The sequence below is a fragment of the Anolis carolinensis genome, chromosome 5 (assembly GCF_035594765.1).
Source record: "Anolis carolinensis isolate JA03-04 chromosome 5, rAnoCar3.1.pri, whole genome shotgun sequence".
In the NCBI taxonomy this organism is placed as follows: domain Eukaryota; kingdom Metazoa; phylum Chordata; class Lepidosauria; order Squamata; family Dactyloidae; genus Anolis; species Anolis carolinensis.
The window spans coordinates 185,417,435-185,433,405 of record NC_085845.1 but is presented as its reverse complement, the minus strand read 5'-3'; the positions used below and the strand labels follow the sequence as shown (position 1 = coordinate 185,433,405).

The following is a 15,971-nucleotide window of genomic DNA, read 5'->3' as shown; positions in this document are numbered from 1 at the left end:
TTGTGAGTTTTTCGGGCTGTATGTCCATGTTCCAGAAACATTATCTCCTGACGTTTTGCCCACATCTATGGCAGGCATCCCCAGAGGTTGAGGGGTCTGTTGGAAACTAAGTAAGTAAGGTTTATATATCTGTGGAATATCTTGGGGGAAAGAATTCTTGTCTGCTTTAGGCATGTGTAAATGTTGCAATTTGCCACCTTGATTAGCATTTTAATGGCCCGCAGTTTCAAGACCTGGCTAGTAACTGCCTGGGGGAATCCTTTGTTGGGAGATGTTAAACATAAAGGTAAAGGTTTCCCCTGACGTTAAGTCCAGTCATGTCTGACTCTGGGGGTTGGTGTTCATCTCCATTTCTAAGCCGAAGAGCCGGTGTTGTCCGTAGACATCTCCAAGGTCATGTGGCTGGCATGACTGCATGGAGCACCATTACCTTCCCACCGGAGCAGTATCTATTGATCTACTCACATTGGCATGTTTTCGAACTGCTAGGTTGGCAGAAGCTGGAGCTAACAGCAGGCGCTCACTCTGCTCCCGAGATTTGAACCTGGGACCTTTCGGTCTGCAAGTTCAGCAGCTCAGCGCTTTAACACACTTAATCAAGAATCAAGTTATTTTCTACACCGGGAATTTATATTTTCCTCTGCATAAAGAGAGTTACATTGGTTTTCAAAATCTTAATTTTAACCCCTAATAGCGTTAATCTTTAAGTCTTATTTTAAATGTTTTACTTAATTTATAGTAAGGTTTCACCAATATTTGATGTTGATGTTTAATATGTTATTATCTGTTTTATGACTGTTTACTCACTTTTTATTGCACTTTATGGCATTGAATGTTTGTCGCTGTATGTTGTAAACTGCCCTGAGTCCTCTTGGGGAGATAGGGCAGGATAGAAATAAAGTTGCATGTCAACCCAGCCTTTAAGAAAGCAGAATAAATAGATTCTCAGACTGGTGATATTTTTTTCTGAATATAAGGGCATATCCATACACACTTTACCCTTCAGGTTTGCGGCTGCACTATACTCAGCGCATATTCATTTCTGCTACCCGAGTATCAAGATTTGGAAGTTAGCCAGTCAGACAGACCATTACATCTGGTCCCACCAGCTTCTATTTGGATAGAACACATTTTGGTGCCTGAGGTAAGAAGCAAATGGGATCCTGCCCCAACATTCAAGTACACATAACACCTTACAGATACGCATATTATATTGGTACATGGGACACAAAATGCTAGAAGAACCTCTCTCCATCTCTAGCAAGAACAGAGTATCAAATAAAATACAGATAAACAATTTGCTGCTTTTGGGGGGACATCCCTCTGAATTAGCCACTGCACTCAGCCTAATGGTAGAGGAACCATTGCACTGAAATACCAATTTGTACAGGAATTCTCCAACCATGTGTGTTTTGGGTACCAGACAGAAGACACCAAATGATTCAAGCATTGAGATACTTTTCCTAGAAAGAAAGGCCACGTGTTTAGGACATGGGGAAACAACTATATGGCCCTTTGAGCACTAATAGACTGCAACTCCCATCACTCTATCTAGCATAACTAATAGTATGGGATCATATCAGCTGCCTCATGATTTCCATCCTCTAGTTCTGGACTTGTTAATTTAGAAGATAAATATCTACTGAAGGTGGATGGAGGAAATACTTATGAGCACTACAAAAGATGATATAGAAAGGCATTCTTTCCTCCCTTTCCATGATTCAGGGTCATCTAATTAAGTAGACTGGCAGTAGATTCCGGAGTGACAAAAGGAAGCAGCTTTCACACCTTGCAAAAATAGCTTATGAAAATTCACTATGCCAAAGCTGCTGATGCAGCACATAAAGCCAAAGCATTCTGGAGGAGGGCTCCGGCTCAGAGGTAGAGAACATGTTCTGCATGCAGAAGGCCCCGTGGTTCAATCCATGACCTCTCGAATTGGAAAGGGCAGTTAACAAATAACGACAGAGATCTCCACATGAGATCCTGGAGAGACTGCCAGTCAAACCAGAGAAAACTGGACTGAATGAACAAACCTAGAATTGAGTCAGTTTTTGGATAATTGCTATTTTGGGAAACACAACTCTCAGAATCCTCAGTTTAACACAGCCAGTGGCCATGCTTTCTAGGAGATGGTAGAAGCTGTGGTCCCAAAAAAGGAACTTTTCCACGCTCCAGCTAAGTTTTACACACACACTGTTACAATGCAATAGGCTAATGTTTATGTAATACCTTCCATCGAAGAAATGACCCACTAAACCGCCTGCAGCTAACTATCTGGAAATTACTGTTACAAAAATCATTCAAGGAAAAAACGAGATTTGTGTGCAAATGGGCTTGTTTACAATTATCGTCCATATGATCATGCCAAAATAAAGCAGTTTTAAGTCTGATTGATTTCTTGCTTAACTATCTCTCGAAGAGAACTATCAGACTTTTTAAAAAAGCTTAATATAGGCTAGAGTGTGCCCTTGCAAGTTAATGACAGCCTCTGTCTGACAACAGTTTCTATAACACAAAAATCACCTTTTGAGTCAGGTCACAAGTTTCCCCTGTTTATGGTCAGAAAATTTTGGATTCAATGCTTTGATAAAATACATCCAATAAATTCATGGGAGAGCCAAGTAGGGGGGTGGGGTGGGATCAATCAATAATAAGGTTATTTATTCATTACATTAATATGCCAGCTTTCCTCCAGGAGCTCAAGGAGACAGACATTGTCCTTATCTGATTTTCATTCCCACAACAACCCAGGGATGTAAGGTGAGCTGAGAAGACAATGTTTGTCCCAAGCTCATCCAGTGAATTACATTTGAATCCAGATCTCTGCAGCCCTGTTGCAATATCTTACATCATTCTGGTCCCGGACAAAATCCAGGTCGTTTGCAAAAGCAATTTGCATTTAATTTCAAGTTTACTTCTTTGACCACTACAGGGAAATCTTTTCTTGGTATCAGCAGTTATCCTGCTTATGTTATTACTAAACAAATAAAGCAATAAATTATCCACAGAAGTACATTTTGGCCATCAGCATGTTAGCCTACGTCCACCTTAATCTGCATGTGTCCTCCTGAGAAATGCAGAGGCTGGTATTGCACCCTCCACAATGACCAAAGCTCCCTCAAGATGCACAGTTTTGCTGAAACAATACCCCTGAATAGCCATCCCATGTCTGGAAAAGACAGAATAAGGGGGAGAAATGTCTTGTTATGCTCCAAAGCCAAATGCATACCTATGAAATCACCCACAGAGACCCTAGTGGATCTTGGCAGAAAATGTGATCTGTATACATCTGGTTATGGGATACATGCAGTGTAGGGTCTCAATCATTGTGTGCATGTGGCAACCACCAGAACTGACTCTGAGTGCATTGGCGAAACAGAAACACTTTTTAGGACAGAGGTTTCATCCTGGTCATAATCTCAGCCATTGCTATTCAAAGTGAAAGTCACTGTCTGTCTTTGAGCTTGATGACCCACAACAAATTTTCAGGACAGAATGAAACAATAGTAGAGAAGGAGCAGTTCTCAACCTGTGGGTCCCCAGGTGTTTTGGCCTACAACTCCCAGAAATCCCAGTCAGTTTACCAGCTGTTAGGATTTCTGGAAGTTAAAGGCCAAAAACATCTGGGGACCTCAGGTTGAGAACCACTGCACTATATGCATCAGAAGGTAAAATAGATCATTTCAGAGTGCAGATGATTGTAACAGTGTTTTGGCCTACAACCAGCTGTTAAGAATTTTTGGGAGTTGAAAGCCAAAACATCTGGGGACCCACAGGTTGAGAACCACTGTACTAGAAAGACCCTGGCACATGTGGCATAAGCAATAGATTTGGCCAAGGTGTACAGTTCACATATTTAGGATTGGCTGAAATATTGAACAAAATAATATAGGAAGAGACGAGAAAGAGCAAGTAGCACACCAAACAAGAATCCATAACAGGAAGCAAAAAGAGGGAAGGTATCCTGAATAATAACACCTTCTTGTCAAATGAGCACTTGACTGAAGAAAGGATGAGTTCTTTTTCATGATTTAAAGGGTCATAACCTCATGAAAATTGCATCTCCATTATCACATTCTCATTACACTATGAATTTTAATTGCTCACAAACAACATGCTATTAACAGAACTGAAGAAAGATGATTACCGAAGCAATTTTGCATCTTTAAATTTTATTTCAAACCTACAATTTAAAAAAGGCCTAAGATCATCTTCTGCTTTGTTATGCTGTAAGCTGTAAGGAGGAAAGGGTGAATACAAATGTGCGCGCTCCAAGTATAATGCACACAAACATACGAACTTTGTTAGATTCCAAATGCCTTAGAAAAAAATAATGACTAAAGATAGCAAAATTTATTTTAAAATAAACCCAGCATAAACACTACCTGAGGATATCTTTCTTTCATTTACCACAAGAAAATGGGAGAAATAAGTGAAAACACAACTTAAATGTAAGTCTATTTCTGAAAACAAGTAAAGGCTCTCAGGACATCTGGAATGGCAAGTGAAGGATAATACTTCCAATCTACAAATCATATGCCTTTCTTACTCAACCAGTTTTGGAGAGATTCCATTTAGATGAATGAGTCCCATCATTTGCTCCTCCATGTGTTTTGGATCTAAACTCCCAGCATTCGTCACCATTGACTTTGGTAGCCAGGGTTCATGGAAGCTTCAGTCCATCGATATCTACAAAGTCCTAAGATCCACATTCCTGGTCTAAACCATGGTACCAGCCAGGCGTTACTCTGGCTTTTTGATTTCATTTGCCAAATTATATCTGGTTTTTTAAATTTCATTTGGGGGCTGGACAATGGCGCAGGCTGGTAAAGCAGCCTGCTGCAATAAATCACTCTGACCAGGAGGTCATGAGTTCGAGGCCAGCCCGTGGCGGGGTGAGCACCCGTCAATTAAAAATAAAAATAGCCCCTGCTCGTTGCTGACCTAGCAACCCGAAAGATAGTTGCACCTATCAAGTAGGAGATAAGGTACCACTTATAAAAAAAAAGTGGGGAGGCAAATTTAACTAATTTACAATGTTGGAATGAGGAAGTGCGGTCAGAGTGGATTATGAAGCAGCTGCTCCCCCCTGTGGCCAGAATCGAACATCTCCTCAGGAGAAGGTTAAATTGCCTCTGCATCTGTCTATCTCTGTCTCGGTTCTATGTATATGGGCATTGAATGTTTGCCCTGTGTGTGTATAATGTGATCCGCCCTAAGTCCCCTTCGGGGTGAGAAGGGCGGAATATAAATGCTGTAAATAAATAAATAAATAAATAAACATAAGCCAAACCATTAGCAAAATAGCTAAAACCAAACCCTACTTGTCAAAATGGAGGAATTGCCCCTGATAGTAGTCACTTTGAATACTGTCCCACAGGCCAAAATGTATTCACCTTTTCTATAAAGCCCTGACCTCTGCACAATCTGAGTATAAGCGAGTTATCACTAGGAGTAACTCCTAACTATCAGTGTGTAGCAGTATGAGTGTTGAATAATGATTAGATGAGTTTAGGGTTTGAATCCCTGCTTGGCCATGGAAACTGACTAGATGACCTTAGGTAAATCGCACTCACTCTCAGATTTAGATGAAGGCAATGGTAAACATGCCCCTGCAGCAAATCTTGTCCAAAAAAAAGTGAGATGGTCACCATAAGATGAAAATGACTTCAAGGCACATGGCAACCATTCCTTACTAACTCTTGCTGCCCTATCTTATTTGCCTACCTATTCTATACCCTGATCATGACACCTTAAACTAATTAATGTTCCCAGGGTATCTTTGAACCTTGTTTCCCTGATCCAGAACCCAAATCCAACTAATAAGCAACCCTCTGGGAGAGTCACATTTCTTGTGATGTCACACCAGGTGCCCAACCAAGTGAACAGAAATGCTTCATCAGCAGCAAATCTTTGGCTTACTGGCGGCAACACAGCAGATGCAGTGAGAGTCCCAATGCACCCTCAGCCCAGCAGGTCATATGGTTGGCCGAAGGTGCTCCCAGACTGCACTGAGTTGAAAATGCCTTAAAAATAATCCTAACTATCTCTGAACCTGGTCAGAGAGACCAAAAGAGATCTTTGTAATATGGCATCTCCAATCCCTAACACAGTTAAGCAGCCCAGACAGACAATATAATCATTAATCAGGAAACAATTAAAATTGCTTCTGTAATTTGATCACTGTAATATAGGTGCTTGATAGGAAATTCTGAGAGCATAATAGCAATATAAAATAAACTCCTATTGCTTTCAGCAGTGAGTTTCCTGCTTTCAAATATCCAGGAGTGGTCAAAATTGGTAATTTAAAGAGAGGAATAAAAACCGCAAATGTTAACTGCAGCCATTTGTGACCTCAAGGCTGTTTTTGTGACCCCAGGCCCTCTAACTTCAGAGGGAAAATGTTTCACCAAAGAAAGTTAATTTCAACTTTGGAAGCCTCCAGTTTCCATTTGTGCTAGCCCTCAAAAATTGTGATTTTGCATTAAAACTATGAGCAGATACTCCCACTTTATAAAAAACAAAACCAGACATCAGCCAATACTATTTGGAGGGTTTCTCCTTTCTCTCATATTGTTTGGGCTAATTGTTGGGTTTTTGTTAGGGAAAACAACCCAAAAACAGCAGAACATCCAAAATATGCAAAAGCAGGATATTTACTAGTTCAGCATTCGGCTCACAGCAAGCAGAGCATGAAGTGATGTGGCTCTAAAGAATTTAGAGCTTAGGAGGCAAACATGCAGAGTTCTGTTTTCAATATTACAAAAGGTTCATTTACAAAAACAATATCTACATATCCTAATAGTAAAGAACTTGGTCCTAGCTACTCTATAACTCCATCTCTCCTAGGGTTTCAAAGAGAGGGGAAAGCACCAAACACATCTCTCCTGACACACAAGATCTCAATACACACAGCACACACTAAAATGTAAAAGCAGAAGTCAAAAGCAAAAGGCATGCACTTGCAAAGTATCCATTGTACATAACTAATCAGAATGAGAGCAGAAAGAGAGAGGAGAAAAGAAATAGATATATTCCAACTGTCATTCAGGAGTCAGGGAGGAAGGGATTTCCCTCAGCCTATTCTAAGCTAACTAATTACTTCTCATTAAAGACTTGTGCAGTGTGAGGTTGAATGCCAACACTTATAAGGCCTGCAGTGGGTCCTAAGGTTGGAAAAGTGGGCACCAGGACCTCACAATGGGCCAAATATGGTTAAACTTAGCCAGGAGCTTTGTATTTTCATCCCTGTACACCCAGCAGAACCTCCTAAAAATATGATTTAAGCAGCTATCAGCATGACATTTCTTTAGCCCTTTGAGATCCTTTTTGCTTCACTGTATTATTGTTCTGTTTTTAACTATATGGCACCTAGTGATTTTATGGGCCTCCTCTAACTACCAATAATGAATAATGAAATCCAAATAACCTATACAGTGTGGTTCCAAGCATTTTTATTCAGAATTGAATACTAATAGAATTTATTTCCTTGCCTGTGCACTTTTTATCACAGTGCTGGGTTAATACACTTTGCAGTTTATGTTATAAATTAGCATTACACTCTCTAAAACTGCAAAATATAGCAGGGCAGAAAAATTATGGGAGTAATTTAACCAATGCCTTAGCTTTAAAACTTTACTTTAAAACCTTACTGACTTGAGTGGAAGAGTTCAGCTTACTCTGTTTTTGAAAAAAAATTCTTTTTATACAGTTCAAAATATGGCTTGATTAATCTGCAAAACCAGGAATAGGAAAGCGGGGTTTGAAAGGCATTTTATATTTCCATTATCAAGAGCTCCACTGCCTATTCCAAAGCATCCATATTTTACTGGCCTGCTTTCCAAATAACTAATAGAGGGCGTTTTGCACAGAGCTGGGGCAATGCAAGGAAGTGAAATGCAGGCTGCTGCTCACATATTTATTAGTTTCAAGGTAAGGAGGTTAAAGCTGGCGCACCTGAAAGATTAAAAAACAGGTGCTGACCTGATAGGGAGATTGGAGGAGCAGGAGAGAAACCAGGCAGTCCTAGCAGTACTGGCAGTTAAAGAGATATTTATGAATATGTGCACACATGCATGTGAACATAGAATCCAATGCAAAAGTATTTGCAAGATAGAAATAGTTTAACAACACACTGAGAGGGAAAATATCCATGTATCAGCCTTCTCACTGAACAAAAGAGAAACACTGCTAATGGACATGTATGTGCAGAATAAGTAATTCCACGACATCTGACTCACATCAGAACTCAACCTACACACTGCAAAGAAGCACACCAACTATACACCAACTGCCTTTCAGTCAGGAGGAGGAAAGGAAGGACTTCGTCTGATCTTATGAGATATGGGCTCGGGCTGTGGCACAGGCTGGAGAGCAGCCGCAATCAATCACTGCAATGAATCACTCTGACCAGAAGGTCATGAGTTCGAGTCCCGCTCGGAGCCTATGTTTGTTTGCCTTTGTTCTATGTTAAAAGGCACTGAATGCTTGCCTATATGTGTAATGTGATCCGCCCTGAGTCCCCTTCGGGATGAGAAGGGCAGAATATAAATGCTGTAAATAAATAAATAAATGAGTTAGTAAGAATTGATAAAAATAAAGGTTTGAAATACAGTATGATCCCCATAATTGTAAGGGATACTGCAGAGGATTGCTTTCAGCTGCCACCAAAAATATGTAGGACTTGACTTGTGTTAGACAGACTGCCACCCACTGACAGCAATATATCTTTTGACCCAAATCGGGATTTTAATATTATTGGGTATATTGACTTTTATGACTGTTTTTAATCATGTTGAAGTTTTACTGCTCGGTTTAATGTTTTATCTGATTTGTGCTGTCGTGTCTGGGCATGGCCCCATGTAAGCCGCCCCGAGTCCCTCCGGGGAGATGGGGCGGGATATAAGAATAAAATTATTATTATTATATTATTATATGGAGGATTCGAACTCGTTACTACTACTAATGATACCACCAATGTTATATTCAGGAGCCTCTTCTGTTTTAGGATATTTAGAAAGTCACAAGAGACACTTTATGTGAGGAAAAACAAAAAGTTGTTGTTTATTTGTTCTTAAACAGTAAAGATGTGTAGCAGTTTCAATTACAAGTTAGGCTTTTCTCTTACAAAGGATGGTTTTATAACTTGAATTCTGTAGAAATATGTTCTTTCACACTGGAAATAAAAACAGGACAATTTAAACCTTTAAATCAACTTCTCCAGGGATTTAACACCAGCACTCTAAACTATGGAGTCTCAATATAGTTCTTAGCCCTTCTTTTCCCTGAAGACTTTTAACTATATTCCTCAAAGAGGTATCTCTCTAATAACACAGTTCCCAAGACTATCTCTGTCTTCACACTCCAAACACCAACCAACCCCCTAACTGCATGAATAATAATTTCTCTGACTGCAGAACTCTAACTGTCACTTTGGCTCCGCCCATCTCCAGTTGCTAAGCAACTCTCCCCATACACATCAGCCAATCAGACTGCACTTCCAGTCATGGCTGCTTTTGCAAGACTTTTCAGAAATCTGCTGCTCACAAACATACTATCCGTTTTAGTCTTATGTTAATTAAATATCTGGGAAATAGAAACAAATTTAAGGAAGGGGCACTGAGATAACACTGCTGCTAAAAGGAATATACAATAGCACTAAAAAGGAATGCTTCCTGCTGGACTGTTTTATTGCTAGGCTCCACATTTGAATCCAAAATACAGACAATCTTGCTTTCGAGTGGATAAACAGATTCTTGAGAACGTCCCAAGATTGTGTCAGCTGAAATACAATGGAGATCGTTTATCACCATCCTGTCATTTCCTGAGTTCACATATTTATCCCTCTCTTGCCATTATCAGTTTCAGAGTACATCATGCCTCTCTTTTCCCTGGGGAACCATGGGACAACAAGCAAGATCTATTCTTCTCCAGCCTAATCCAAGAATTAGCTCCCCTCCACATTTTTCACTTAAGATTACAGTCCCAATGCTATGTGATGTTGAGACATGGACTATTTTCACACGAGGCAATTGAGAATGGAGTAACCAGAAGTTCAAAATAAAAGAGTTCCCAGATATGAAAGGCATGTTAATCTTTTGTGTGTGTGTGTCAGGAGCAACTTGAGAAACTGCAAGTCACTTCTGATGTGAGAGAATTGGCCATCTGCAAGGATGTTGCCCAGGGAACGGCCGGATGTTTGATGTTTTTACCATCCTTGTGGGAGGCTTCTCTCATATCCCCACATGGAGCTGGAGCTGACAAAGGGAGCTCATCTGCGCTCTCCCCGTATTCGAACAGGTAATCTTCAGGTCAGCAACCCAACCTTCAATTTAGCAGTCCTGCCAGTACAAGACTTTGGTCCATTGAGCTCCATGTTAATCATTGGGGAGTATAGACAGGAAAGGGTCAGGTCCTGTCAGGAAGTAGATGAGGAGAATGGACAGAATAGGGTCAGAATGTGGCCAGCCCTACCATTAATGAAAAGAAGAGACCACCCTGGGTCTGTGCCCCTTGTGTGAAAGGTAATAAACAGAATCTGGAATGGGAGGTTAACCACAGCTCTGGGATTCTCCCAACTTGCATACTCAGTGGTAACTGGGTGAATTTTGACAGGTATAATCTTCAAAGATAAACTGCCTCCTGTAACATCACCATGTGCCCCAGGGGACAATTTTGCAAGCAGAGGACTATCAACTGAGTATATAAATTCTGTTATGACCCTAATGATCCTACTTATCAAAGCCTAAAGGAGACCTCACCTGGATTATTGGGTTCTGTTCTGGGCACCACAATTCAAGATGTCCATAAAGTGTAAAGTGTATTGTTGAGAGAGGAAAATCCTAGACACTAGAGATCATAGGACAGGTTGCACACTTAATACTACGGGTTATTTATTTATCATGTCAGAGGCGAACCAAAGGTACAGTTGTAATGTATTTAAAAACACAAAGTTGGAAAACTTGGTATTATACTAGATGTCCTTTGACCAATAGCTGGCCACATGGAGTGCCTCTGGTGTTGCTATAAGAAGATCCTCCATAGTGCCTGTGGCAGCGCTCAGACTGCATTGTAATAGATGTTCTGTGGTTTGCTGTTCTCCACACTCACATGTTGTGGACTCCACTTTGTGGCCCCACTTACTAAGGTTGGCTCTGCATCTTATGGTGCCAGAGCACAGTCCGTTCAGCGCCTTCCAAGTCACCCAGTCTTCTGTGTGCCCAGAAGGGAGTATCTCATTTGGTATCAGCCATGGCTTGAGGTTCCGTGTTTTAGCCTGCCACTTTTGGACTCTCGCTTGCTGTGGTGTTCCAGCGAGTATCTCTGTAGATCTTAGAAAACTATTTCTTGATTTAAGGCATTGACGTGCTGGCTGATATCTGAACAGTGGATGGTCCGGAGATGTCATACTACAGGTTAAGCATCACTTATCCAAAATGCTTGGGACCAGAAGTGATTTGGATATTTATTTATTTATTTGGAATATCTGTACTTGCATATATGCAAAGGAGAGATCTTGTATATAGAACCCAAGTCTAGACGCAGAGTTCATTTAAGTCTCATTCGAACCTTATGTTATCATCTTTTTCTGTATATTTTAGTACAGTGTTCCCTCACTACTTTGCGGTTCACCTTTCGCGGATTCGCTGTTTCGCAGTTTTTCAATAAACTATAAAAGACTATTATAAATCATAAAAAATTACAATTTACAGCCGAAGGAAGGAAGGAAGGAAGGAAGGAAGGAAGGAAGGAAGGAAGGAAGGAAGGAAGGAAGGAAGGAAGGAAGGAAGGAAGGTGAAGCCAAAGGGAGAGAAAAGGAGCCCAAGGGGCAACAAGATGAGAAGGAGGTGATTTATCAACATGAGATTGGTTGATAAAGACTTAAAATAGTGTATAACTACTAAAATAATGTATAAATAATAAAATAAATATAGTGCCCCTACTTCGCGGATTTTCACTTATTGCAGGTGGTCCTGGAACATAACCCCAGCGATAAGTGAGGGAACACTGTATATGCACTGTAATAGTATTATATTTTATCTGTGTGTTTTAACCATGTTGTTCTCCATTTGAGCTGTGAAAATAGGCAGGTAGCAAATACACATTTTCTATTATTATTATTATTATTATTATTATTATTATTATTATTATTATTATTGTCGTCGTCGTCATCACCACCACCATCATAATCTCAGCCACCGATATGAATAATTTGAAACATTTTGAATTTCCAGGTAAGAGTTGCTCAACCCATAACACTACTGAGCTTCGTATCAAATTTTATTGTGCAAATGTTGGCATCATCAACTTGCGGGATTTCAAGCTGTCAAAAGGCAACCAAGCTGTCTAGGAATCACTGTTTCACCAAAGGACCTTGACTAAAGTCATCAAAATGTCATTTTCAGATATTTATTTTAGCAAACATTGAGCAGCAGGCCATGAATATTAGCAAAGACATAATGTACAAACAGGATTACACGAGATCACTGTTGTTAAACAGTTCTTTCTTCTATCACAGCCCTCCCTAGCAGGATGCCTTCTAAAGGATTTGACCTACGTATCCAATCATCCTTGATCATTGATCTTTTCATCTGGGACAGATGAGGGATCCAAGCAGGGGAGGGCTGTACTCCATCTAGCAAATGTCATTTGAGAGACTGTACACATATCTTTGAATTAATAGTTCTAAACACTTGAGGATATTCACTTGAGGGAATCCAAAATGGCAAAAACTTAACTGTAAAAAAATCATAACTGAAGGGTTTCATTGCAAAATAATTAGATGTGGAAATTACCTAGGCATATACAGGACGCGCTCTGCCACAACAAATCCCACCCTGAAGAAGAGGTTGCTAGCTGGTATGAAGGGGAAAACCAGGAACAACAGGCCAACTAGAACTTCTCTGTGTTCCAGTTTCTGCAACAAAACAATAATTAGACACATGTGAGTGAAAAGGCATGCCAAATTCAGGCAAGAGCATCATTCTGGTGTCACCATAACTATATCCATACTTGTATGCAAAAATGTCTTGTAGGACAGTGGTTCTCAACCTGTGGGTCCCCAGCTGTTTTGGCCTTCAACTCCCAGAAATCCTAACAGCTGGTAAACTGGCTGGGATTTCTGGGAGTTTTAGTCCAAAACACCTGGGGACCCACAAGTTGAGAACCACTGTTACAGGACCTGTGAGACTGAGAGGAAGAAGCTGGTAGAATAAGCTTTTGTAAATTTAATCTACTCTTAGATGCATGGAGTAAAGTGCCTAAGGATAGACCTTATAAGCAGACTTTATGCATGAATAGCCATAGAAATGTAAATCTTGTGAGTATGGTAATGAAGTGGCAAGTTATTACCAAGTTATTAGTTATTACCTAATATGATATAATACTAATAATACAATATAATAATATTAATTATATATTATATTTTATATGTAATATTACTAATAATATTACAATATATTGATATAGTACAATATAGTAATTTATTGCCAGCATTGTACTATGCTAATAATATAATATTGTATGTAAATTTAATTTGTAAACCGCTCTGAGTCCCCTTTGGGTGAGAAGGGCGGGAAATAAATGTAGTAAATAAAGAAATAAAGAAATAATAGAAAAGTCTGTTCTTATACACTGCACTCCATGTATCCGAAGAAGGCTTAGCCTACAAAGGATAATGTGTTAACAACTTCTTTCTTTCCCTTTGTATATGGATATTCCAGAGTGACATGATTATATATTTCAAAATTCATACTTCTTATGCATATGGAATGTCTAAATTATCACTTCTTTATTATTAAAGCATTTCAGTCATGCAATTTATACATATTGGTTGAGATCAGTTATAAAATCTCACTATAATTGTATGGTAGTTGTCACTCTGAATCCTACAGCTGAAAAGCAGGTGCGTACCGATAAACAGCAGGAGAAAAAGGAGTGATAGTCAATCTATGGCAAAGTATGAGAGGGGCTGTCAAATCAGTTCATCAAAGTAGCCTTTAAAGATAGCAGAATACCTTAACATATGTTAACTGTTACATCTGAATTTACACGCCATTGGGAAATCGCTTAGGACCATTGCTCTGTCACAAGATACTACTACTCTCTGGAGTGCAATTATGAAGTTAAGTACTGGAAAATGAAAGTAGGCAGTCACTGCTCAACCAGAGCTCAACTATGGCTAACACCAGCCACACATTGGTGTAATATTAGAACTGCAGCATTGCCTCTGCAGTCCTCAGCTCCGAAATGAGTGTTATCCCCATACTACAGCTCATTGGGCTAAGACAGAGAGACAGACAAGCCACTAATAGCAGAAATTAGATCTACTGTAAACCCAAAGAATTTCTTAAGCCCAAAATTTAATGTTAAATGACACTTCACATTAGCATGTTTACTCCCGATTTCAGTGGCTGCTGATCCAATAATACAGTGGCCCTGCAATTATCGCGGTGATATCTTCCCCAAATGACAATTTTGCAGCAGCCATGGGTCTTCAAACATAGACCTCCGAAAACTTGGGAACCCCTCCTCCCTTTGATTTGCTACCCAATGCACTTGCATACAGGACATCCCCTTAATTATTTGGGAGCAAGGAATTCCGTTTATTTGCTGCCATTACTCAGGACAATCAAATTAGTTTTGCAATTTGCCCTGATCCTGGAAAGAACAACCTAAAAACATCAAATCCCATGGATATAAAAAGTTACTTATAATATTTGTTTAAAGGCTATAAAATGTTGTTTTTTCACTACTTAAAATAAACATACCCAGAAAAATTGAAATATATATGCACATACACACAAGATTTTAGTAAAAGAGATTAAGTTTCACGATTTCCTTTAACTAATGTTTTAGCAGGTGTCCTCCAGCACTAAAGAGACCACAATGCTGATTAAGTAGACACAAGTGCTATTGATCAAATAACCATTTTTACATATTTTTAGAAATGCATTTCGAAAGATTGAAAACAAGTTTAAACCATATAAAAATACAGGAAGGAGGAGTATGGCATCTCCCAGTATAGCCATGTTTTACTTGCCACTGGAAGAATGGCAAACTCGCTCAACTGAGCCCCTAAGATAGGCATGACAACAACTGTTGGAGATTGGATGGATGCATTTGTTCTCATGAGCCTTTGGAGTGCCACATTCCCTCCACCAAATTACCTTCAAAAAAGTCAAAATAGTTTTTGGCTAAATTTTATTTATTTATTTACAGTATTTATATTCCACCCTTCTCACCCCAAAGGGGACTCAGGGCGGATCACAATGTACACATACATGGCAAACATTCAATGCCATACGAACATAGAGACAGAGACACAGAGACAATTTAACCTTCTCCAGTTTCCACCTTCCTGAGGTATGCTCAATTCCGGCCACAGGGGGAGCAGCTGCTTCATCATCCACTGTGACACCGAGTCCTTGGATACATTCCTCATTCCAAACGCTGCTGGATGACTTTTATGGTGTCGTAAATTAGTTAAATTAGCCTCCCCACATATGAGTGGTACCTAAATTTCCTACTTGATAGATGCAACTATCTTTCGGGTTGCTTAGGTGAACAACGAGCAGGGTTATTTTTTATTTTAATGGTCAGTGCTCACTCCGTCACAGGCTAGCCTCGAACTCATGACCTGGTCATTTATTTATTTATTTATTTACAGTATTTATATTCCGCCCTTCTCACCCCAAAGGGGACTCAGGGCGGATCACATTACACATATAAGGCAAACATTCAATGCCTTAACATAGAACAAAGACAAAGACAAACGCAGGCTCCGAGCTGGCCTCGAACTCATGACCTCTTGGTCAGAGTGATTTGTTGCAGCTGGCAGCTGGCTGCTCACCAGCCTGCGCCATAGCCCAGGCCAACACCATATAATTGATGTCCATTTCCCCCACTCCTACTACCCCATGCCATCCCCTTCTCCCTCCTGTTCATACAAGTGAATGAAGGATGCATGC

At 39.9% G+C, this 15,971-nt stretch overlaps 1 protein-coding gene across 1 annotated transcript in view; it reads right to left on the bottom strand.

Moving 5' to 3' along the window:
- Positions 1–15,971, bottom strand: part of tmtc1 (transmembrane O-mannosyltransferase targeting cadherins 1) — a 203,935-nt gene that overhangs the window by 82,022 nt on the left and 105,942 nt on the right. The window contains exon 9 of the mRNA XM_003220824.4: positions 12,798–12,919. Within this exon, the coding sequence (XP_003220872.3) occupies positions 12,798–12,919 (122 nt within the window). The remainder of the gene's footprint in view (positions 1–12,797; positions 12,920–15,971) is intronic.